At 39.8% G+C, this 25,753-nt stretch overlaps 1 protein-coding gene across 8 annotated transcripts in view; it reads left to right on the top strand.

Moving 5' to 3' along the window:
• DOCK4 (dedicator of cytokinesis 4) overlaps positions 1 to 25,753 on the top strand; it is a 438,192-nt gene that overhangs the window by 186,726 nt on the left and 225,713 nt on the right. For all 8 annotated transcript variants that reach the window (XM_045495353.1, XM_045495356.1, XM_045495351.1 and 5 more), the window contains exons 4-8: positions 1,339 to 1,394; positions 6,191 to 6,287; positions 11,267 to 11,415; positions 18,215 to 18,299; positions 25,585 to 25,736. In XM_045495353.1, coding sequence (XP_045351309.1) covers positions 1,339 to 1,394; positions 6,191 to 6,287; positions 11,267 to 11,415; positions 18,215 to 18,299; positions 25,585 to 25,736 — 539 coding nt within the window. The remainder of the gene's footprint in view (positions 1 to 1,338; positions 1,395 to 6,190; positions 6,288 to 11,266; positions 11,416 to 18,214; positions 18,300 to 25,584; positions 25,737 to 25,753) is intronic.

Here is a 25,753-nt window from a genome sequence, read left to right as displayed (position 1 = left end):
GTTGGTTTAATTCTGGCTTTATTAGGATTTTAGATAAGAAATTGTATAATTTCTTATTCTCAAAATATAATGCAAGTAATCGAAATTCTTCTGCCTGCCTTTCTGCTTAACTATACCTTTTTCTGGATCATCCAGCTGTATGTAATAACTGTATTTTTATTTATTTTTGGTCATTCTAAAGGAAAGCCTGAGGGGCAAAAGAGTATAGAAATTTCATATTTTTAATATTTTAGTCCTTATTTAAAGTTATTTTTGGTCATCTGCAAGGCACATGCAAATATAGTTTTAGTACTTAATTATTTATTTAGAATAATTTTGAGAAAAATAGGACTTATTTCTGCCACTCTTCTAACCTCAAGTTCTGACTTTTTCTTATTAATTATAATTACTCTGTTAATCCTACCATTTTGAGTTAATTTAAATTTTGAAGGAAAAAATATATTTTTAACATGTATATCTGTTTATTACTGTTGTATGTATGGAATTTGCTTATTAAATTTTATGTTATCCTTGGATCCACAATGGTGATAACATATTCAAATGGCATTTGCTTTCCTAAATATTTAATTGAATTTGTCATTTGATTACACATCAAAAATCATTCAGAGGATATTGTCACTTAATGGACAATAAAATTGATGCTAATTTTTTTTTATGTTGCTTCTTTCAACATCCCATTTAGAACAAAGGAACAATTGCCTTGTCCTGTCTTTTCTCTACAATAAAAAGCTTTAAGCTAGCGTGTGTCTTTTGTTTAATTTTTGTTCCATCAGAATGCAGCCTGCTGATTAACTCCTGCTATGTTTTCATCAGAGATCTTCCATAACACATAATATATGTATTGTCTCCCGATTCACGGTGATTTTTTTGTGTGTCTGTATTTAAAAATAGCCACGAGTATTTTAGAGAGAAGTAAAAGAACAACTACCAAAACAATCAAAGAACCCTCTTTGAAAATCATGCAATATTAAAAAAAAATTTAATTCAGTCTAACATGCTTTCTATTCTATGCAGAATTCCTGAAAATTTTTAAATAACTCTGTTTTGTAAAGAATAGATTTTTGAGTGAGATTTAATTTTTTTTTTTTTTTTTTTTTTTTTTTTTTTTTTTTTTTTTTACTATATTTGCTTCAGAGAATCCCTGAATTTGTAAACTAGTCAGTGGTGGAAAATAAAAGGAATGGGTCCAGTGTGATAGAGATGTTTTTTCCTATTTCTGATATTGCTCTGTCTGTATGACTGTAGTGTATGCCTATGACTTGTGAACACCCTCTCCACTACCCCCCCCCCCCCCTTATCCATCCACTAGCACCATAACCTTCATGTTTTCTCTTCCAGGGTATCTTTCCTTCCAGCTACGTTCATTTGAAAAATGCCTGTGTGAAGAACAAAGGGTAAGAAAGGAGTTTTATTAATGGAGGATTTTCACAGAACCATTGCTTATTTTAGAATTTGAAAGGCTTAGTAATTGTCTTGAAAAATGAACTATAGGAGATCATGCCATTGTCTGTGTTGTCTGGTGAGGGCGGTTGGTGGAGACAATTTAATGCAGTCTGTCTATGTGTGCTAGACCTGAAGAGAGTCTGAGGGCACCAGAGGTCTCTCATTGTCCACAGATCATGGAATCAGCCTAATTGTAAGCACAAGGAGTGGGTTCTTTTTGGTTTTCTGCTATATAGAAAAGCATGTCAGTCAACCCATGGAGTGCTGAGTCATGTCTCAAACCCTGGGAATTTCCTAGATTTACCATTGATTATAAGCACCCAAGTTTGACTGTTTTTCCCTAAATGGGGATAATACCATGTTTTCGTGTCACCTCTTCACAAAGCCACTCTTCTATTTTAGGGAATGGAATTTCTGTACTTTGTTTGATTGAGCTCATTGATCACCTAAGATTTCTCATATATTTTAAAAGTCTTTCCAGTCTGCAAAAGTTCTTGAAGTAGCTGTCAGGATGGCAGGGTCATTCAAATAAAATACCATAGTATAAAACGGTAGAACTTCCTTATTTAACTGCTTATCATGAGCAGGTGATTCATTGTAAGTGGACTGTGGATTTGGATCCAAACATTTGCTGCCAGTGCCATAAGAAATATGCCCTGGATCACTGAATGATTGTCATTTTATGACAAAAGAAAGAAGACAGATTCAACTGCAAAAATTACATTTTTCTTCAAATAGAAAAAAAATAGCAATTTATTTGAATTACTAAAGCACATTTTAAAGTATAGTAAATGAGATCTTCAAATTTGAGTTTTACCAAGAAAGTTCCAAGGATGCTACTTAAATGGATGATTCTTATATCTACTGTCTGTAAAGGTAGAGTATTGATCTTAGTTCAGTGAAATAATCTCTGCAGGTGGCTGAGAATCTATGGTATAAATACATTCAGAGTTTCCTATATGGATAAAACTTAGAGTCTAGGAGATTCTTATACTATATGTCTTGTATGTATATGTCTGTTACTTTTTTTTAAGTTTATTTATTTACTTTGAGAGAGAGAGAGAGACAGACAGAGAGACAGAGGGAGAGAGAAACTCCCAAGCGGGTTCTGCACTGTCATTGCAGAGCCTGAAACAGGGCTCTATCCCACAACACTGGGATCATGACCTGAGCTGAAATCAAGAGTCGCGGCTCAACCAACTGGACCACCCAGACACCCCTATATGTCTGCTACTTTAAGCCATATTACTATCATTAGTAGTAGCAGTAGTAATTATTTAAAATAGATTAAAAATGTAATTCTAATATTAATATTTACCACTACTACTGTTTTTTTTTTTTAGAAAGTTACCTTTTTTTTGGTCTTTTAATGTTTATTTTATTCTTGAGGGAGAGCCCACGCAAGTGGGGGAGGGGTAGAAGGAGGAGGACAGAGGGTCTGAAGTGGGCTCTGTGCTGACAGCAGCAAGCCCAATGCGGGATTTGAATTCATGTACCGCAAAATCATGACCCGAGGTGAAGTCAGATGCTCAATTGACTGAGCCACCCAGGGGCCCCTACTACTACTGTTTGAATAAATGTGTGTCCTTTGGGAATGTTGTGCAGCTGTAACCCACCAGAAATGAGTCAAGCAGAGTTATAAGTCCTTTTGGAACCCTCCCGCCAGGCTCACTTTGATGCTGTCCAGCTCCCCTCAAGTAAACCAGAGGAACCTCTAGAAGATATTTAAACCATAAGCTTACTCTTTGTTCTGACATTTCTGCTCTAGTGATCTGGGCTGGACAAGGTGGAACCCCCAACGTCTCTACCCTTAAAGTGTCCACCTGGGCAAACCCATGCAACCAGTTTTCCTTGTTGCCTTTGTCCCAAGCCCAGCCCTATGCCTTCAACTCTCCAGAGCAAAGGGCCACTCCGCCCACACCTTACACTCTGACCAAGGGAGAGAGAGGATGTTAGCAAAGATGATATCAGTCATCACTTGACCCGTTGGAAGTCCTACCTCTCAAAGCAGATTGGGTGGGACATTATCAAAATAAATTCCTTCTTTTATTTATAAATTTTTGTCCTAGGCAGTAACTGGTGTGTATCTGACCCCCTTCCCTGAGCCTGAGGAAGTTTAAGCATGTATAAAGTTGTCTCAAAATTTAGTTGTGTAAGTTTAAGACTTGGTTGTGGGTTCTCTGTGTGATACAGGGCATAATGAGCATTAAATAGCAGAGAACACTGAGGGTAGAGCCCACAATGATTTTCAAAAGAAGAAGAATTTGTTATTGGAATTGATTGAGACCCTAGATTGTAGGACTATTAACTGGAAGAAAAACTTTAGTCTGAAAAACATTTGAGAACACATATTGCTAGATGATTGCTTTCCCAAAGAACTCGTTTAGGATTTTGATGTTACCTCTCTTACTGCAAGATTAGCAGCTTGGGGTGCCTGCCTGGGTGGCTCAGTTGGTTAAGCATCTGACTCTTGACTTTGGCTCAGGGCATGATCTCCTGGTTCATGAATTTGAGCCCTGCATCAGGCTCTGCGCTGACAGCCTGCTTGGGATTCTTTCTCTCCTTTCTCTGCCCTCCACTTCCCCTCACTTTCAAAATAAATAATAAACTTTAAGGAAAGAAAAAAAAAAGAAAAAGAAAGATTAGCAGCCTGATGGCCCACTGGAATGAAATTGCTGCAAAGTATATCTCAGAGTAACTAAGCAAAATGTAATTTCAGGGGCAACTACTTATGACTACTGGAACATTGATTTTTGCTTTTGGTGTAATTAAGAGGAAACAGCTGCCTCGTTGAAAACGGAGATTTTGTGGAGCCTCTTAAAAATTTACATTTTGGTGGAACAAACCCCAAATCAACTTCTCACAGACTGAATTGCCTTTACATTCAGTCCTGGGTTTCAGAGCTATGTAGGGCTGATGGGGGTCCTTAAATTAAATTATAGTTGATGAACAGCGAGGCCACTTCTGTATTGTTTAATTGCTGCTTGAGGTCATGCCACTTTTTAAACGTTAACTGGGTTGTCGGGTTGTCCTGGAAATTCATCGTTCCCTTCTTGACCTTACATCTGATCATTTTATAATCTGTGTCTCCAAATATTCATCATTTAAATTGCAACAGCTGCTTCAGAAGCAAAATACATGAGCTACCATTTGCAAATGCCACATGTTGACTTGAGAAAAGGTTCTGGATATGTCGCAGTTCATATACTACTGTTTACTTTTATTTCTAGGTTTAAATCCCAGTTTTCCATTTTCAGCTGTGTTTCCTTAAGGTCTAGAAAGAAGGGAAATATTAACAGAGCAAGTATTTTAACAGCACTATGAAATGAGGAAACAAGGCTCTCTTGGTAAAGATTTTAGTTTTCTTACTTGCTGTCAAGAAGACTTTACAAAAGACAATTATACACCCTTTGGATATAACATCACAAAGGAGCTACAGACCAGTTATTAGCCTCATGCTAAGAAGTAATTTTCCCTTGATCATCTAGACAACCTGGTTCCCTGTCTTAAGATGTTGTTACCTTCTACATATTAGATATTGTCCTTGAAAAAATACATACTCAGTGTTAAGAAACTAATCCATTACATAGCAGGTAACACTCTTTTGAAAAGTTGTAATAATAGCCACTTAGGCATTTTCACTTGAAACAATTTGAAAAAAGAAACTTGAGGTGAAGAGAAAGGTTGTTATATGTCAAAGATAGACACAAAGGGTAAATGAAACCTAGGTTTTTTTTTTTGGTCCCTATCTTCATGGATCTTCTCAACATCAGAACCACTGTATATATCCTAGTAGATGTTGGTATGAATGTTTGCCAGTATGGTTGTGACTTGTGGAGAAAAAACAGGAAGAATATATTACCCTAATCAGAGAGAAGAACATTGTACAATTGATGTTCGAACATTTATGATTTCAGAAGCTCTTAAGCTCTATGATGCATGATAATATTATTAATATACTAATCTTTTTTCATGGTCCCACTTACAGATAATAAAAATGAAGTGTTAATAAGGTCAAGTGAGCGTTCAGAGGCATCTGGGTGGCTCACTCGGTTGAGCATCAGACTTCGGCTCAGGTCATGATCTTACAGTTTGTGAGTTCGAGCCCCGCATTGGGCTCTCTGCTGTCAGCACAGAGCCTGCCTCAGATCCTCTGTCTCCCTCTGTCTCCCTCTGTCTCTCTGCCCCTCCCCTACTCGCACACTCTCTCAGAAATTAAAAAACATTAAAAAGAAGAGCAAGGGAGTGTTTAATCTGTACCTCAGTGTGTAGATATTTATAACACTAAGTCCCTTTGCATGTTTGGAAACATAATATCCTGATCATTGAACAAGTCTGTCATTGTCTTTGAGTCCTATGGTCATAATGCTTAGAAAGCAAAAGCCATCTCATAGTTGATGCGAGCTTGGTGACCTCATGTTACATGAAGGCTTTTGGGTTTGGGGAGGTTAAATGAGTTGTTCAGCGGTCAAATTGTGGCTGGAGCAGAACTCTTCTGTTAATGTTGCTTCTTACCGCACTCTTCAAAGTTGACGTTGATGAAGTGGGTGGTCATTTTGGTATTGCAGTGCCATAACCCACATGACATCCCTCACACAGGTCTATGATAAGATCCTGATTACTGTGTGCAGAACCCGAAACAATTAGGCAGTTTCCTTTTCTAGTTTTATCTTTTAGAGGATTTAAAATAAAATTATTGTCAATGATAATGACCTGCATACTTTGTTTTTCTTTTTTAATTTCACAGACAATTTGAAATGGTTATTCCCACTGAAGACTCTGTTATAACAGAAATGACATCGACATTAAGAGACTGGGGAACCATGTGGAAACAGCTCTATGTGGTAACTTTTTAATGGCATAGTTTTTCGGATAGAGAATTGTTTTAAGGATACTTGAACAAGGGTAAGCACTGACTGATAATTGAGCACCTGCTCTGAGGCACTTGTACTCCTCCAGAAATTGGAGATACAGAGCCTCACAAGACATAGTCTTGTTGTAATCTGTGTGTCCGCTAATCATGTGTTTTGTGAGTTCTTATTCAAACTGTAGGAATGTAAAACATGATTTTTCTGGCATCTAATCAAATAGAATGGTTTACATGGAACTTGTGTTAGGCTTTCTGAGTATTTTTGATCTTCAAAGAAAAAGAAATTCCTTTTCAGTGCAATTGGAGTATTGGTGGCATTTTATTCTAATTTTCTGTAAATGATTCAAGTGTACTGAAAATGATAGACTCCTTAGGCAGAATGAACAAGAATATTCTAAATATACAAGGGAAAGGAATGTTTCTTGAAAACAAGGAGGGGGGTCCATGTTTGGGGGTTATGTTTTTATGTACGTATTTACTTACTATAACAAATTGTCTTTATTGAGAGCTTAACTGTGTTGCAAACCCTGTAGAAGTACTCTATATGCAGTATCTCATTTAATGCATACAACCACTCAAGGAAATTGTGACCATGATCATTCCCAGCTTACTAATGAGAAAAATGAGGCAGAGAGTGAGGTACAGTACTTGCTCTGAGCCAAGCAGCTGGAAAATGGCCGAGTGTGGATTCTTAGGTGAATCTAGGGCCCTCACTTTGGATCTCTGAACATGTCTGAGGAAGATGAATGCTGTTTCTCCTTTTATTTTCAAAGACGTTTATAGAACAGCTTAATCATCTGAGGGGATGCATTCAAAATACAAAGGTGTACTGAGCCTGACAAAATGATTTGAAACCGCTTGTCAAAGAGAAGATCCAAATTAGTGAAGGACATTGGCACAGAATGCCAGTTTTTATTGTCTGTTACATATAAAATGCAATAGGATATTTCACTGAAGCAAGAAAATCTTAAAAATAAAACCCCTTTTGATGTTGGATTTCTCTGACCATGCCCTCCTAGAGCTGGTGGCTTTAGGACTCACTACTAAAATCCACAGGGCAGTCTGAGATGAAATGCCAGTCTAAGCTTTGCTGGAATGAGGTAAATGCAAAGTCAAGATAACTGAACTCAGGGACTCTGTGCTGAGAGGCAGCAAAGGAAATGCAGATCTCCCTTTCAGGTTTTTTGTTTTTTGTTTTTTTTTAATAGGAAGAATATAAAATCCAAGTATTATTTCACTTAAAATAACATTGTACATAATATTAACGTGGAAATGAAACTATCTGAAATGTTCAGGTCATTGCATCATTTAAATACCCAACATATGAGTTATAAAAATAATGGCAGTGTAAGTGTCATCCATTTGTGGAGCTAGAGCACCAGCACTTTCCCTTTTATGAGGCTGCTTGTGAGGAACAAAGTTGAATTTCCTCTTGATTCTGCCTTATCTAGCTATTTTTACCTGCTTTTCAGGTTGCAGGCATCTATTTTGGGGACATACTTGATTGGCTTGAAAAAATCTCTGTGTTGTAAGCTCTAGGAGTAACCTTCCACCTTTTTAATGTCCTGAGTAATGGAGATGGAGAGAAAGTTATTTAAAAGTTCCCCCAGATACTGGCATGGTAGTCTGTTATGTTAGGAACAAATACGAAGTTTAACCTGGAGAAAGCAGATTTTTGACCTTGAATATGAGGTTGACTTGGCTATTTATGTTGGGCCTTTTGGTTTCTCTCTTCCTGATAAGAGTGTTTCAAGCCCAATGTTTTAGTTCAGATTCATCATACTTGAGCATCCATGTTCTTTTCCAGTGTTTTTTAAGGCACCCGGATTCTCCACTGGAAGATGTTTGATGAGGATAATAATATCTTGTAAATTGTAAGCAGTTTATGAGATAGACTTAATAGTAGTAGAACATTTAGCTTAAAAGCTCATGGTAAATACTTAAGAAGTGCTAGTTGCTCTTTTTAATGTCAGTGGTAAGAGCCTAAATAATATTCTTTAAAATATCACTTAATAAGGGGCGCCTGGGTGGCGCAGTCGGTTAAGCGTCCGACTTCAGCCAGGTCACGATCTCGCGGTCCGTGAGTTCCAGCCCCGCGTCGGGCTCTGGGCTGATGGCTCAGAGCCTGGAGCCTGTTTCCGATTCTGTGTCTCCCTCTCTCTCTGCCCCTCCCCCGTTCATGCTCTGTCTCTCTCTGTCCCAAAAATAAATAAACGTTGAAAAAAAAAATTTTTAAATATCACTTAATAAAATATCAGAACGTAACCACAAAAAGCCTAGGAGAAATACAGCAGCCATCTTTTACTAAGTACTTCTGTGCAGGCCTTTGTCTCAATATTTTATATCTTTCTTCCCTGGGGCTCTGCCAGATTGTTTTTATTCCCGAATCTTATCAGAGATAACCTATTCAGGGTCCCACTCTAAGTGGTGAAACTTGAGTCTGAAGGTAGATCTGCTGCCCCAGAACCTATGCTCTTTTCATTTTGAGGCAAATGAGAACTTCCCCATTCTCTAAAACACTACAATACCCACAGTTCAGTTTTGGCTACATTTCTGATGCATTGCAGGAACTTACAGATAATCTTTTGTTCCAGGTGTTTAATATTTTACCCTACCCTTTTCATTTACTGTTAAATCAAGAGGATTTTTGATGTTTCTAAATAGTCTTCATAACTGTCCAGTTTTTCAAGAATCATCGTTTTATGACTAGCTGCCAGACCAGATAGGTACTGGTTCCACACATTAGGAGAGCAGCTTTGCTGCTCAGGGCTGAGGTATGTCCGTTTTCCTAAAGGGAGAGCTGACCAGCTGGTTTTCATTTTTCTGAGGGAACCAGCTTCCTTCTCATCTTAGCGTTCTCTTAAACTTAGGTACTAAAGGGGACATCATTAGAAAATTAAGCCCATCCTGCTGCACGACTACAAAACACCTTCCCCAAGAGCAGGGAAGGTGACTCTCGCCCTGTGACAGTCACTTCAAGAGGGAGCTGCCTCTCCATTTTCCTGCACAAGACTTGACTTATTTTATATCTTCCTTATGTACTTTCTTTGACTCTAGTGGACCTTTCCTCGTGACCACTGACATCCTCAAGGTTTTCCTGATCTTCCCTGATTGTTTCCCATGACCTAAACAGAATCTACCTCTCAGGATCCACAGTATATGACCTCCTATAAATCACATTATTTTTTCATTCATTCTCCAGCGGCTGGAGCTGCCCAAGACAGACACGGTGTCTGTGGTTGGGAGCTTACACCACGTGGAAAACACAGACACTGAGCAGTGAATTACTAGAAGATTGCATTACAGTGTCCCTTTAATGACTTGTATGGGTGTGTATTACATGAGTAGAAGAGTGAGAATAGAAGGGCAAGCTCAATGGAGTGCTTTAGGAGTTAGGAGTGTGATTATTTGTATCTCAGAAGACCAGGGATAGTATTATGGAGAATGCTTCGTGTTTCGCCAGCACATTTGTTTAACCTGCACAGTACATTAAAACACTTTAAGTCAGCAAGTATTGATAAGGCAGAAGACATGTCGATTTTTTTTTTTAAATAAAATTAGTAAAGTGTGTTCTGACTGAGCCTCTGTACCTACCCATCACACAGAACTTTGATATTTCTAGAAGTTTATCATTGTAGAGAACTTCAGATATATGAAAATCTCAATACTTTAATGTCCTGTATTGATGTTTGAGTAGAAAGTTAAAGCATAGCTTCTGGTTAAGAAAGATGAAGGGCAGATATTGAGAAATGGTTTTTGCCCTAAGCACATGGGTAAGAGATGTAGAGTAGCTTTTGGTAAAGACACAATATTTGTAGAGGGCTTATTCTGGACCAAGCCATATTAATAATGGCCAACATTTACGTGATATTTATTCTAAGCCAGGCATTATTCTCACAGTTTTAGTATATGAACTCATTAATCTTTACTGTGACCCTACCAGGTAGTTATTATGATACTCCTTCTACAGATAAGAAAATACACACAAAGAGGTTAATTGCCAAAGGTTTTGCAGCCAGAAAATGGCAAAGCTGGAATGCAGGTTAATGAGTTGGGCTCCCGAGTCTGTGCTCTTCGTCACTGTGCTGTACTGCTCTCTTCACAAACATTGTCTCCAATCCACAAAACAACCTTACGGGGAGATCATACTGTCTCTGTTTCACAGATGACAAACACACTCGCAAGGCCTATAAAACTAGTAAGTAGCAAAACCAGGATTTGAAGCCAGGAGTTTAACCCATCTTCCTTACATTAAGCCCCCTTGCTTAATGAATTTCTCAGGGGAGAATATCTTGAATCTACATGAATGTTTAACAAGTAAGAGGAAAAACACCATTTTTTTTTTTTTTTTTTTTTTTTTTTTTTTAGAGGTCTGACTAGTGACCAAAGAGTAGCAGTGAATGAGTCTGAGAGCCCTCGGTGTACCCAGCTTATGATGGGAAATACAGTAAACATTAAGAGCAACATGCAAGAAATAATTAGGAAACAGTATTTTCCTCTGAATTGGCCTTAATTGTATGCAGCCAGTTCAGAGAAGGGGGATGAGAACATGGGCAAAAGTTATCAGGGAAGATTCCTGACAGAAGTGGAATTCAGGTGGAGCCTTGAAGGACATAGAATTGGGAGAAAGCTACAGAAAGGAGAGTTTGAGATGGAAGGGGAGACAGGGTGTGCAGACTCCGGGTACAGAGGTGTAGTGAGGACGCTGTCTGTGCTGGGGAGTCTTAGAAATGAGGTAGGCTCTTGGGCAGAAGAGCAGCATCGTGAACCTGGATGAAAGCGTGTGGAGTGGCAAATGTAATTGACAACACAAGGGGAGAGGTGTCTGTTGACAGAGAATCTGTCAAGCGCAGAGAGGGTAATAAGCAAGACTTCGCCTTCCCTTTCCTCCACGGCTACCTCACAACTCACTATGGGGACTGACCACCGATTCCACATTTGTGTCCTTCCCAGAGAAATGAAGGCGATCTCTTCCACCGGCTGTGGCACATCATGAATGAAATCCTGGATCTGCGGCGGCAGGTGCTGGTGGGCCATCTGACCCATGACCGGATGAAGGATGTGAAGCGCCACATTACTGCCCGCCTGGACTGGGGCAATGAGTGAGTACTGTCCGTCACGGGGGATGGAGGGTGTCTCTGGTGACAGATGCCACTTAGGTGTGAGCCACTACTTGGTAATATCTCCAGAAAACACCATATGGGGCTTTTTCAGCTTTTTTCCATTTGTGTGCTTAGTGCAGACTGTCACTGGTAGAGCTGAGCACCGCATCCTCTAGGGCTGGTAAGGGCGACAGGAAGTTGTTTGTTCTCTAGTGCCCTGTGAGGTCAGATGGCATGCATGTGCTCACAGAATATGAAATGTTTACAGGGATCAACCAGATATGGCTTCTGCTAAATAGGTCTTATTTAAAAATAGGCTTTGGGTTTGGCATGTGTATTTGCTTTTAATATATACCACTTCCGTACCATGGTAATATGTCACCAGAGTAATCTGGAGGGAGACACTAATGCTAACAGCTCCCATTAAAAGTCTTAAAACAGGTGCACCGGTGGGGCCTTCATTATTGCCCTAATTCCGCCTGTGTGTATATATTAGGCTCTTTGAGGAGCTGCTTGGGAGAACTCCGTAAAAAGCAGACCAAGATTTACTTTTAAATAAAACTCTAAGTGACTAATCTAAAATAACAGCCAAGCACTGTGGTAAATCTCATCACTTAAAGCTCTAATCAAGGCTCATGTTGTACTAATACTAAGTATGAATGTTAATATGTGAGTGAGAAATTAGAATAAGCTTTGACTGTGATCCTAGGCTTGTTGAAAGAAGTTAAAAGATCCCTCAATGTCATATTTGGTCATGTCCTCCTTCCTTTCCTCTCCCCAAGTCCCCATTTGCTGTTTGGACCTTGAAAGGATCTTAGGACTACAAAATGAAAGAAAGGCAGGCAGAAAAGGAGAAAATGGCCGGGCATATACCACAGATAAATTTGCCTCTTACTGAATCTGGAAAAACTGATTTGAAACTAGTGTGCTTTTTTTCTCTGAGCATAGGAAATTATTTTATCAGAGGCCACTTTTTCTTAATTATTCTTTTTTATTTTTACTTTTAATTTTTAAATTTTATTTAAAACCAAGTTATATAACATATAGTGTAATAATGATTTCAGGAGTAGAATTCATCGATTCACTGCTTACATATAACACCCAGTGCTCATCCCGAGTACCCTTCTTCATGCCCATCACCCATTTAGCCCATCCCCCACCCAACACGCCTCCAGCAACCCTCAGTTTGTTCTCTATGTTTAAGAGTCTCTTATGGTTTGCCTCCCTCTGTTTTTATCTTATTTTTCCTTCCCTTCCCCTATGTTCATCTGTTTTGTTTCTTTAATTCCACATCTGAGTGAAATCACATGATATTTACCTTTCTCTGGCTGGCTGACTTATTTCGCTTAGCATAATATACTCTGGCTCCATCCATGTTGTTGCAAATGGCAAGGTTTCATTCTTTTTGATTGCTGAGTGGTATTCCAATATATATATGTACACATATATACATCCACACCACATCTTCTTTATCCATTTGTCAGTTGATGTACATTTGGGTTCTTTCCATAATTTGGCTATTGTCAGTAGTGCTGCCATAAACATTGGGGTGCATGTGCCCTTTTGAATCAGCACTCCTGTATCCTTTGCGTAAATACATAGTAGTGCAATTGCTGGCTCATAGGATAGTTCTATTTGTAATTTTTTGAGGAAACTCCATACTGTTTTCCAGAATGACTGCACCAGTTTGCATTCCTACCAGGAGTGCAAAAGTGTTCCCCTTTCTCCTTGCCAACATCTTTTTAAAAAATGTTTATTTATTTATTTTGAGAGAGAGCATGCATGCACAGTGGGGGAGGGGCAGAGAGAGAGAATCCTAAGCAGGTTCCACGCTGTCAGCGCAGAGCCCGACTAGGGGCTTGATCCCACGATCCTGGGATCATGACCTGAAACCGAAACCAGGAGTCAGACACTCAACTGACTGAGCCACCCAGGCACCCCTCAGAATTCACTTTTGATTCTGTCAAGATATGACCTAATATAGGTATGAACATATCAACCTGCTAACACATTTTAAATCTCATTCTCACCCAGAGTCCTTCTGCTGTTTTGTTGAGCAAGATGTGCCATTCAGCCTTTTTACAGATGACCAGTATGGTAGCCCTAATTTATTTATCTCTAGGAGATTCATTCCTGTGGGGTGTAAACAACCCGAGGTGTGGAATGGCAACAAGACACTGAACTAGGAACGCTGCTTTTTTAAGACACGAGGCAAATTCCTGAGCCCTTCTTGACTTGACTTTCTTCATCCATGGAAGGAGTAGGTTGAACTCGATAAGGTCCAAGGGTCTTTTCACTCCAGGGCAACATGATTCCAAACACACAATGTTTCCTGAGGAACAGAGCTTGGCAGCCATTTGTGCTGAGCCTTCAGTCTTGTGTTGTGAGATGAGGCAGCCCAGGCAGGGTAGATCTAATGGTTGCTGGAAAGGGACCCATACTGTCTATCATGTGTTTCTTTTTTTATTTTGAAAAAAACTGAGTTTTCACTGAATTATATTGGCTCTTAGTCATTATGGTGGTCTAAGTTTAAAAAGTAGTTTGTAAATAGGAAGAAAGTTGGATGAAGTAGTTTATCAAAAATAACTTGGAAATATGGAGCAGGCAAGAAGATGATACTTTTTCAGTTTTAGGAAGAAAGATGATGACAGAGGGAAAAACGTTAATTATGACTGAATCATGACTCAGTTTTGACTCACGTAAGTTCAAGCTTGTACTTTGGGCAGTTCTGTGGCTAATTTATGGTAAGTTGGTAAAACATGGATGCATGAAAACGAGCAATATAATTTATATAGCTCATCCTCAAATTCATGAATTTTCTGAGGTCTCATTTTGTTTTCTTTGAGCAGTTATTTAAAAACAATTTACAGCGCACAGATTGTGCATTTACCTTATTCTTATAAGTATAAATTAGTTTTCTTATTGAATAGTGCTAAATGAAAAGCAAATTCAGATAATTCTATTCAATGTTAAGCTAGATCATACTGTCCTACAAAATTATATGTCAGCATGTAGACCTCTGGTTGAACACAAGTTAAGAATGTTCGATCTTGGTGGACAGCCTCTCGTTTGCTGTCCTGCCTGCCACTCCCTTGTGGTATATTCAGTAAACTTCTGTCTCCTTTCAGGAGAAACAAAAAAGAATGTTCAATCTCAAGTTATCTATCACACTGCTGAAGAGTGGTAAAGGGAAGCCCTTAGGATATGGGATGCTTGAGAAGAGGAGGAGGAGATACTCATTTTATTCCCTAGCAGGGCCATGAAAAGAAGTGTTCTCACCTGGAGGCATCAGAGTTAAAATAATGGCACCTGTTTTTGTTCCCCATAGCATCCTGTGCTGTCCTTTGACTTTCCTGCTAAGATCATACAGGAGGGAGAATCCATTCATCCTTCTTTCCTGATGTCCAGGAACAATTTAATGACTGCATTGATATAGAACTTGACACTCCCCTCCCCACTCTGGCTTCCTGTATTCTGAGAGTTCTTTTTCCATTTTCTCCCTTCCCACTTTGCCTTATTTCTTTTTATTGTTTTTAAAGTTTTTTTTTAAATGTTTATGGGGGGGGGGCGAGAGAGAGCGAGAGCATGAGTAGGGGAGGGGCAGAGAGAGAGAGGGAGACAGAGAACTCGAAGCAGGTTCCATGCTGTCCATGCAAAACCCAACGTGGAGCTCGAACCCAAGAACTGTGAGCTCATGACCTGAGCCAAAGTTGGACACTCAACCGACTGAGCCACCTAGGCACCCCCTTCTTAGAGGTTTTAAATTTTTTTTTTTCAACGTTTATTTATTTTTTTTGGGGACAGAGAGAGACAGAGCATGAACGGGGGAGGGGCAGAGAGAGAGGGAGACACAGAATCGGAAACAGGCTCCAGGCTCTGAGCCATCAGCCCAGAGCCCGACGCAGGGCTCGAACTCACGGACCGCGAGATCGTGACCTGGCTGAAGTCGGACGCTTAACCGACTGCGCCACCCAGGCGCCCCTTCTTAGAGGTTTTAAAGCCCTACCCTGATCCTGTTCTGTGAGCTAAGAAACCAAACAGTGGGAGAATTACTCTTTAAAAAAAATTTTATTTTTAACATTTATTTATTATTGAGAGACAGAGAGACACAGAGCACGAGTAGGGAAGGGGCAGAGAGAGGGGGAGACACAGAATCTGAAGCAGGCTTCAGGCTCTGAGCTGTCAGCACAGAGCCCGACAATGAGGCTCGAACTCATAAACTGCGAGATCATGACCGGAGCTGAAGTCGGATGCTCAACCGACTGAGCCACCCAGGCTCCCCGGAGAATTATTCTAAGGATATACCTAGGAATTAACAAAACAAAATAGAAACAGATAAAACTCTATTCACATAGCTGGGACTCCAGGAAGCCAGAAGTTCAATATTCAAAGCCTTATGAGAGAAAGAGACTTGCAGGTTACAGACTTCTGGGGCCAAAAGCCCAGGAAGTTTCTGGACTTCATACCTGCTCCAGAACCTGTGCAGCTCGAGTTGGTCTTTATTCATTCTATAGTGATGTAGATCAGCTGCTCTTCACATATCTTTTCTTCCTCATGTCACATGGCTGATGCTCTGAATTTCTAGGTCCAAATACTCAAAGAAGGAATCTCATTGAAAGCCAGTATCTATTATTCCTCTTTAGACTGAGCATTTTATACCAGCCTCTTAAAGCTACTGGCCAGCCCAAGGATTATTTGTCTGCAGGTCAGGCGCCTATGTGTCGGCCAGTCAGGTGTTGCTTGGGAAGGGGAGATGGTCAGATGACTAGACAGCCTCAGGTCTTCTACGTGCCTCCCAGCAAAGAATACGGGTGGGACAGTTTCTCATTGGAGTTGTGGGTGAGGTAGGTGGCATGATTCATATGTAGTCATAAATCTTCTTTCCTTTGCTAGATAATCTTTCCTCAGCAATACTGACCTGGTGTCAAACGATGCCTTAACATTGTAGTGCAGTGGTTCTCTCTTGGGAGGGGGTAGAGAATGGGAAAGAGACCCTATCAGAACCCCTGGTGAGGTCTACCAAGGGGGCTGGGTTAGTATGCTAGGGCCGCCATAACAAAATACCATAGACTGGGTGGCCTAAACCACACATGTATTTCCTCACAATTCTGGATGCTAGAAGTCCATGTTTAAGGTGCCAGCAATTTCAGCTTCTGGTGAGGGCTTTCTTGCCGGCTTGCAGACAGCTGCCTTCTTGCTGTGTCCTCACATGACCTATCCTCTGTACCTGCCTAGAGAGAGAAATCTGTGTATTCTTCTTATGAGAACACCAGTCCTATTGGATTAGGACCCCACCCTTGGGACCTCATGTAACATGCGTTACCTCTTTATAGTCCATGTCTCCAAATATAGTCATTATGGGGTTGGTCTTATTGGACTCCTACAAAAACATTTTGGGAGGACATATTCAGTCCATAACAGGGAGACATGGTTATTTTAAGAATCAATCATAGTGCTGTTTGTGATTTGAAAGTTCAACAAAAATTAGAGAATGGGAGTGTGTTTTTTAAGTTCCTCAAAGAGAAACATAATTGAAAAAAAATCAAACTTTTTTTCATGTCTAAGACAACTAGTGCCATCAAGAAGGTCACAGATGTATAATCTTGAGAACAACTGTCCCTCAGGATAGCTGGGTCAGTGCCTGGTTTGAAGCTAGTGCAGAACTAATAAATTCTACTCATGAAACCTCCATTGACTTTTGGGAGAAGGTACAGAATTTCAGGATTTTTCCCTTTTTTTTTTTTTTTTTTTTTTAACACACAAGTGAGAAGCTGTGGTTTTGTAACTGGAAAAGCCATGGCGGAAGGCATCCATGTTAGAATAATGTTGTGAAAGGGACAGAGATCAAATTATCCTCTGAGAATTACGTGTGAGACCTGGAATGGGGTAACTGATGGAAGCCTAGGGGAGACACAGTATCTCGACCTTGATCTCGAGGGCATTGCCAAGCCATCATGGTACCTTTGGGATGGTCGTGGTTGGTTAAGTAGAGGAATAGAATGATAGACCATTGATATCAGTGTAGTAAAGTGGTGTCCCTGGGGACCAGTATGTTAACCGAGGTCACTAGAGGGAAACTGGCAGTTATACTTCCTTTCCTCTCTCTTTGGTAGGACATCACAAATCCTTGGTCCTGCTGAGGCTGGATGTATAATCTTAGAACACTTCTCAGCCCAGTAAGCCACGTACAGTCACCTAACACAAGAGATCAAACTATTTCACTGCCCCAGGCCTAAAACTATGCTGCCTTAATTCCTCTCCCCTGCCTTTCCTGAGTTTCTCCTTATAACTGACCCCAGAACTCGCTGTGACTGAGGACTGCACGCGTGTTGCCAGAGATCCACATTAGAAATATGTTAGCTCTGGATATGACTAGGTATTTTAGTGCTGAGTATAGTCCTAAAGGCCAACCTCCCCTCTTCTCAACTCCAGTTTCTAGAACAAAATTATTCCTTGTTCTTGTTTCTATCCCAGTCCAAGGTGGAATGGTTCCTGTGGTGATAGTGTGTGGGGTGCTCACGGCTCCCCACCACACAGCATCAAGGCCTCTGGTGCCAGTCCATTCCCCTGATTTACCTGCCTTTGTCATCTTGTGTTTCTCAAATTATGTCCAGGGGCCAACTTAGCTATGCTAGATACTCCATCTGCAGTAACAAGTTAATACAAGGTAAAAAGTATGAGAGAAAGAAGCATGGCGGGTGACATATCTAATTTCAGGGTGATACAGTAAAATGATGATTTTTAAAATATATTCTGTAGAAATGACATTTCCCCCAAACTTTTGCAATGTGTTTTCTAGACAACTGGGACTGGACCTGGTGCCTAGGAAGGAGTATGCGATGGTGGATCCAGAGGACATCAGCATTACAGAGCTCTACCGATTGGTAGGTACAGGAAACCTTGGCTCATAACCTCACTGCTAATTTTGTGGTTTCCATGGCACTCTTCGTACTTGATTGGTTTCGTAAGAACAGGATGTTCCAAGTTTAATTTGGAGCAAGTAGAGAATTGAGAGCTGAGGTGACCATGCCCCAAGTTAAAAAACCGAGGTACTTTCCCTGTTTGAGAATCACATGATGTGCTCTGCTGAGCTCTCAACATTTAAATACTGGGAAGTAAAACTAAAGAAGTTTTAAGTTCTTTTGCACATCTTTGTAGCTTTCATTAATCTAGTGAAATGCCTACAAGTCATACATATTTACCTGTGTGTTTCACAACAGGGCTGTGACTAATGACTAATAACTAATCCAGTTATTGATCCCCAGCATGTTACCCCACTCGGTCCTCCCATTACCACTATGCCCAAATACCATAGAAAGTGTCTCCTCCATTGTCTCCAACTGCTGGTGTCACCCCCACCCCTCCTAGACCCTAATCCGTCTTAAGTGCTGAAGTCTGGTAATAATCCTAAAATATTTGATCATATTGCCCATCATGGAATCACCTGTGACTTGAGTTTTCTTCTAGTTACATGGTAGGTTAAGGTTCACTTATTTACTTGGCATCTAGATTCCCCAAATCTAGTCCAATCTAACTTGTATTTAGCCTTGTATTCTTTTTTTTTTTTTCAGTGTTTATTTATTTTGAGAGAGAGTGAGAGAGAGAGGGCATTTTTTATTGATTTATACATAGAACATTTGTGCATTTATACATAGAGCATTATTTGCATTTTGAAAATGTTTATTTTGAGAGAGAGAGATAAAGGGGAGGGGCAGAGAGAGAGAGAGAGAGAGAGAGAGAGAGAAGCCCAAACAGGCTCCGCACCATCAACACAGAGCCTGATGTGGGGCTCGAACCCCTGAACCATGAGATCATGACCTGAGCTGAAATCAAGAGTTGGATGCCCAACCGACCAAGCCTCCCTGGCACCCCTAGCCTTTTATTCTTAATACTTGCATAAAAAATTAACTAATCTCTTGATATTAACTAGGCCCTTTTAAAACCCCCAATAAAAGAAAAATGTGTTTGGGAAGGGCTTTCAAAGGCCAAAGCTCCATGCATCTTACAGTGATGCTCAAAGGCACTCCTTGCAAAGGAGTACCTTTTGCAAGATCCTGCCTCTTTTGGATAGCTTCCCAAGCTTACAATATTCTTCATAGAGTATTGGGATTTTCTTCACCTGAGATTATCTGTATCTGAAAAATGAGAGGAAAAAATCATCAGTAAGCCCATTAGGGCTTATGTCTGATTATAGAAAGCAATTCTTGTACCACTTTTTTTCCTTAGTCGCTCATCTGTTTGGATTATCTACACTTTATTATATCAGTTGGAATTAGTTCTCTTTTTTTGTAGAGAATTTCCTTCACATTGAGCTTCTTGAGAGTGATGTCTCATGTGGCACACCTTTGTGCCAAAGGTGGTACACCTTGACCTTTGCGAGTCAAGAAGCAGGAAGTTTGTGCATCAGTGCTAAGCAGAATATTGGGTACGTAGCAAAAACACAGTTAAAGGTTAATTGGAGGGAGGCAGCGAAAGAGGAAGGAGACAAAATAAGAGTTTTCCAAGGTAAAATTATCACTAATTCTTAGCTTGTATAACAAATAAAATGAGTATAATTGATTTGCCAGTCATATCCTTTAATGAGACATCTTTGTTTTATTTAACTCATTAAGCATCAAATTTGTCTCTCACTTCTGTTTTTTAATCTCACTCAATTTGAAGTTTCTTCAGAGTGGGCACTGTCTTATACTTCATCTGTTATGCCCAAGATAATCTTGTACAGTGCTTTGTACTTAATAAGCAATCACTCACACTAGTTTTGAGGTTGTTATGGTATTATGAAAAGACCAGTGGGTATAGATCCAAAAAAGTAGATGTGAATTCTTTCTCTTCCCTTTACCAGATCTGTGGTCTTAAGCTGATTGCTTAGTCTCTCTCTCAAAGCTTCAATTTCTTCATCTATTAAATAAGGAAATAATTCTTACCATATTTGTTAAGAAGATTAAATAAGAAATGCATGTAAAATACTTTCCTTGGCAGTTAATGTTGCCAGAGCACCTAAGCATTTAGTTGATTTTCATGCTTCGTTCACCTTTATTTCATCCTTAATAGGCAAAGTGGCAAGAATAATTGATACCTTATATGGTAAATGTTAAGACTAGATCTGGCTGTGGCCAATGAAATAAATAATAGAAGCTTCGACATAATACAAATTTCTTTCTTTCTCACAATATACAAGCCCACAGGCAGGAAGTTCTGGGCTTGTATGTGCTTTCATGGTGTCAAAAGTGATACAGGCTCTTATTTTTCTGCTATAAAGTACTTGGCTTCCATCATCAAGGATACTTGAATGTATAATATAGCTCCAAGAGCTGTAGCCATTACGTCCACTCTCCAGCAGTAGAAAAGAGGTAGGTTCTGCTCAGTTCAACAACTTGAAGGGAGCTTTGCTGGAAATTGCACACAACATTTGCAGTTCCATTTCACTGGCCTGATCATACTAGTCACATCTCCATATTTAGCTAGGAATATCAAATATTTGATAAGCAACTAATAATGTCTTAGGCAAATACATTTTATTTTTTCTAGTTTGATTCTCTGTGTGTGTGTAATTGTATCTTTGTTCCTTTCATTTTGTGTCTTATACGGGATGGCAAATTGACTTCTTCTCTTTCAACATTCTAATTTGTTAGTGGTGGTGCCAGGAGTGCTATGTTGATAGGACCCTAGGGTCTTACCTGGACTGGGATGGACCAGCAATGACTGCCACAGGTGGAAGAGACTGCTGCTGATGAGCAGTGACCACCATTCGAGGGTGTTTTTCATTTTTAATACCTCAAAACCTAGCCCAAACTCTTCATTTGTGATTTTACATGAAATTTCTCCGAGTAGTGGTTGTATTTTACTGTTCCTAAAGCAAACAATAGCCCAAGAAAAATGCAAATTATCATAAACTTCAGAAGGACATGTTACCTTCAAGCTTCAGGTTTCTGTTTATATCCTGGCGTAGCAATACTTCACATTTTCCATAGCACTGGTCTTTTCCTGCGGGTAACATATAGTGAGTGACTTCCTTACCAGGAAGAATTTTGCAGGTATCACCACCAAACCCTTTTTGTTGTTGTTGTTGTTGTTGTTGTTGTTGTTGTTGTTGTTTATTGTCTCTTAGGGATCAAGGGCCTTGGCATACAGTAGAGGTTGTTTGTTGCCACTCGTCTTTTAAATGTCTTCTCCATGTTCTATTTGAAACACAAGTGTTTGCACCTTACGAAATCCATATGTTATCATTGGGGTGGGGGGGGGGGGAGTCTTGCTTTAGGTTTTTGATAGCCCATTAGCAGACCCTTCTCACCTGATTATGTTCATCTAAGCAGTTAACACATGCTAAACCTCATAGTGTTAACATATGTCTACTTGGAACTTTTGGTTTTCCGCCAAAGGCCAGTTCTCAATACTTCTATAAATAAAGAGAACCGTAGCTAGATTCTCTGGTTATCTGTGCATGCAGAGTATCTTTTTACGAATCTTTCTTGGTTTTATAAGATCATGTTAGCTGCTTGCTTTGTGATCCTTAGTGTATAGACCAATGGTTCTCAGAGAGCAGGAGACATTTGTCAATGTCTGGAGACATTTTTGGTTGTCACAAATGGAGATGAGGTGGGATGGGGGTGAGGAGAGGTGCTGGTGGGTAGAGGTCAGAAAAAGCTACTAAACATCCCACAAAACCCAGGACAGCCCCACAACACAGAAATATCCTGCCCAAATTATCAGTAATGGTGAAGTTGAAAAACCATGGTATAGACCATTCACCCAGTAATTTATACATGATATGAGGACACAAAATTTGCATACCTTAAATAAATCTTTGGAATGAATCTTTTTCTTTCCTAATCAAAAATCTGGTTAAACTGTAAGCACATTTAGAGTAACAGGTGCCTTTTAACCATAAATTATTTCTGAGATGGATTTTTGTCTGTTTATTACAACTGCCAAATTATCGCCCTTGATGTGTGAACATGCCTTTTTAATTTTGTTTTTGTAATACTATTTTCACAGAGATATTTTTAGCATTTCTCCATAGTAGTGAGTTTCCAAGAGATAAATAATCATAACCTACTTAAGTCCAAATCTCTTCCAGACCTGGAACAGTGGTGGGTGAAGGGAGGGGGGACTTTAGTGCAATTTGTGAGGACACATGTCACATGTGCGTAATCAGGGTGGAAGCAGGCAGGCTTATTACAAGCATGCATGCAAAGATCCAAGGTTGCAAGGCAGTAACTGCACAGAAGATGCAACAATGCATTTTTCAGTCAGCTGTGATTTGCATGTCTTAGCATATGATCTCAATCAATAGTTTTCAACCCTCATTGCACATTAGAATCACCTGGGGAGCTTTTAAAACTATCACTCTCTTGGCCCCCCATCCCCTAGAAATTCTAATTTAATTGTTCTGGGATAGGTCCCATGCATAAGTATTTTTTAAAAGCTCTCTTGGTGATTCTAAAGTGCAGCCAAGGTTGAGAACCACTGATCTAGATATATTGAATTCCTTGCATGAGTAAAGGAGCTTTCCCCCCTTCCCCCCCTGCCAGGGCTTAGTTTTTAGTGAATGTCATGATTGATGCTAGGAACTCTGTGCTATTTGAAGACCAGACAACTCCTTGAGGTCCTTTATTTAAATAAGGTTTTTTTATGCCTGTTTTTCACACTCTAGTCTTTGGTAGTCATTCATTTGTTCACGGTACTTGGTGCGGTATTACCCTGAACTTTTAAGTATACCAGTAGATAGTTAGCATTTTTCAGAAAATAAAAAGGCTCTCTGTGAGTTAAAGAGATGTAGTTATGTGAATGTATGATGCTTCTTTTGCTCTGTTGAAAAAGAATTTTGAAAGAGCAATATAGAGCAGCCTTCTCAGAAAGCAATGCTTATGCCTTTTTTTTTTTTTTTTTTTTTTTTTTACTGATAGAATATTTCTCTGCAGGAAGCTTTTTCTAGCAATTATGACTAACACATAACACAATGCTGAGGTGCACTTTACAAGAAAGTGTACTTAACTTCACTTTCACAGAGAGACGTCCTTTGTACCTGTTGAGTATACAGTGATTACAGATGCATTTGGTTAATTGGGTTTTTAAACTGTTTACTTTTTGAGTAGTTCAAATTAAAGATAAAAGCATGAAAAAATCATGGTAATTTCATTGTTACATTTACAACTGTAAGTTTAGATGGCATATTTTTCCTTTCAAATGTTGGTCAGTCAGCACTTGTTGAACTAAGAAACATAAAAGGATAACTAATGTACAGAATTATGTACCTTAACCATAAGCAAAAGATATTACCTCATTACTATGGAGTTAATTCCTGAGCTATTTTTTTTTTTAATTGTCAGGTCACCCAAAAGAGGTGGTCATTAGTAAGTCTTTGTTAGGAAAGCAAAAGTCCTCCACATTCTTAGCACCTGTTCTGTGAATACACAAGTGTTTGTGTATGTTTTCCCCATGCTCTTACCCTGAATCAGTTCTCCTCAAAGGTGGTCCATGAACTAGCTGGACCATGAACTGTTTGTAGTTGGTCCAAGTACAAAAATGGTGAGTAAAGGTTTAGAAACAAAAAATATCTGTTTATAGTAGATTGAGGGGAGAACAAACTGGTTTTTTTCTCTACATAGTCTGAGAAGCACTGTCCGAGATGGTTCTTCGGCCCGGCTCACTCTTTGGCTCTTGGCCAAAGTATCACTGTCTCAAGACGCCTCCTCTGACTGCCCGGATGCAAAGGCAGATTGCTTCCTTATAGATGTTCATGATAATCTGGTTCTTCCCTTCCATTCGTCACAGTGTATTTTTCCATCTGTATGTGGGATGATTTTGCTGATGTCTGCTCCCTCTGGTAGATAAGATCTGTGAAGGTAGGGGCTATTTCTGGTTTTCCTCATCAGTGTGTTCCCAGTGCTTGGCACATAATAGACATTTAACAAGTATGTGTTGCCTGAATGATCACCCGCATGTTCTCTTCACCCCTGAAACCATTGGGTGAATCCTTTCCTCCTTTATTTTGTATTATTTCCTACTTCTGATTCTGCCTCCCAGGTGTAGCCCATGTAGCCATATAGAGGGCAGAAATGAGATGGATATGGATGCTGTTCTTCCCCTTAGACGTCTCACTGACTTGCCCAGTCTGCCTCCATATAGCTCCACTGCAAGTTAGAAATATCTTCTTGCTCTAGTGATTGAATATCACTTGCCACAGCATGTCTCAGAAAACTACCACAATTTTGCAATTGAGTATACATAAAAGGACTTTGAACTATGACAGATGTGAAGTGACAGCTGCATTGTTCAACTGCCATCAGTGAAATGACCAGACAGATGTAGTCTGGTTTTCAAAAAGAATTTGTTAATGTTTGTTTATTTTTGAGGAGGGTGGGTCAGAGAGAGAGAGGGAAACACAGAATCTGGAGCAGGCTTCAGGCTCTGAGCTGTCAGCACAGAACCTGATGCAGGGCTCGAACTCACAGACTGCAAGATCATGACCTGAGCCAAGGTCAGACACTTAACTGACTGAGCCACCCAGGCACTTCTAGTCTGCCGTTTTAAAGATGACTATTAATTTGTTCTCACCTTGGAAGCTGATAAGGGAACAGTAGAATCTTTTGAACTTCTTACTTCATAGATCTACTCAATAGGTTGGTATCTTTTTTTTTTCTTTTTTTTGGTAAAGCTTATTTATTTTGAGAGAGCAAGAAAGTGCAAGTGGGGGAGGGGCAGACAGGGGAGAGGGAGATAGAGAGACAGAGAGACAGAGACCGAGAGAGAGAGAGAGAGAGAGAGAGAGAGAGAGAGAATCCCAAGCAGGCTCCACAATGTCAGCCCAAAACCCATTGTGGGGCTTGAACCCACAATCCATGAGATCATGACCTGAGCCAAAGTCGGACTCTTAACTAACTGAGCCACCTAGGCGCCCCAAGTTGGTATCCTTTTCACATTAATGATTAAAAACCAAATTATTAAAGCAAGATTCCTTAATGGTCTGGAAACTTCATGGTTTCTTATTTTAGGAGTTGGAAGAAAATTTGGAATGTAACATCCAAATAGATGCCAAGCCCACAGGAAAAAAAAAAAAAAATGATGGCACAGGACAACTTAATCATACTGTAGCTATCTAGTTTTTGGATCACATTGTTTTCTTCAGTCCATGCTTATCATGTTCTTGTTGTTGGGGGTGTCCTTCAGATGGAGCACCGACATCGGAAGAAAGATACCCCAGTACAGGCCAGCAATCACCACCTCTTTGTGCAAATGAAGAGCCTCATGTGTTCTAACCTGGGAGAGGAGCTTGAGGTCATCTTCTCTCTGTTTGACAGTAAAGAGAATCGGCCAATCAGGTAACGGCACATGAAAA

This window comes from Leopardus geoffroyi, chromosome A2 (assembly GCF_018350155.1).
Source record: "Leopardus geoffroyi isolate Oge1 chromosome A2, O.geoffroyi_Oge1_pat1.0, whole genome shotgun sequence".
Taxonomy (NCBI): Eukaryota; Metazoa; Chordata; class Mammalia; order Carnivora; family Felidae; genus Leopardus; species Leopardus geoffroyi.
The sequence above is the reverse complement of the archived record's forward strand: the minus strand, read 5'-3'. Positions and strand labels throughout refer to the sequence as shown.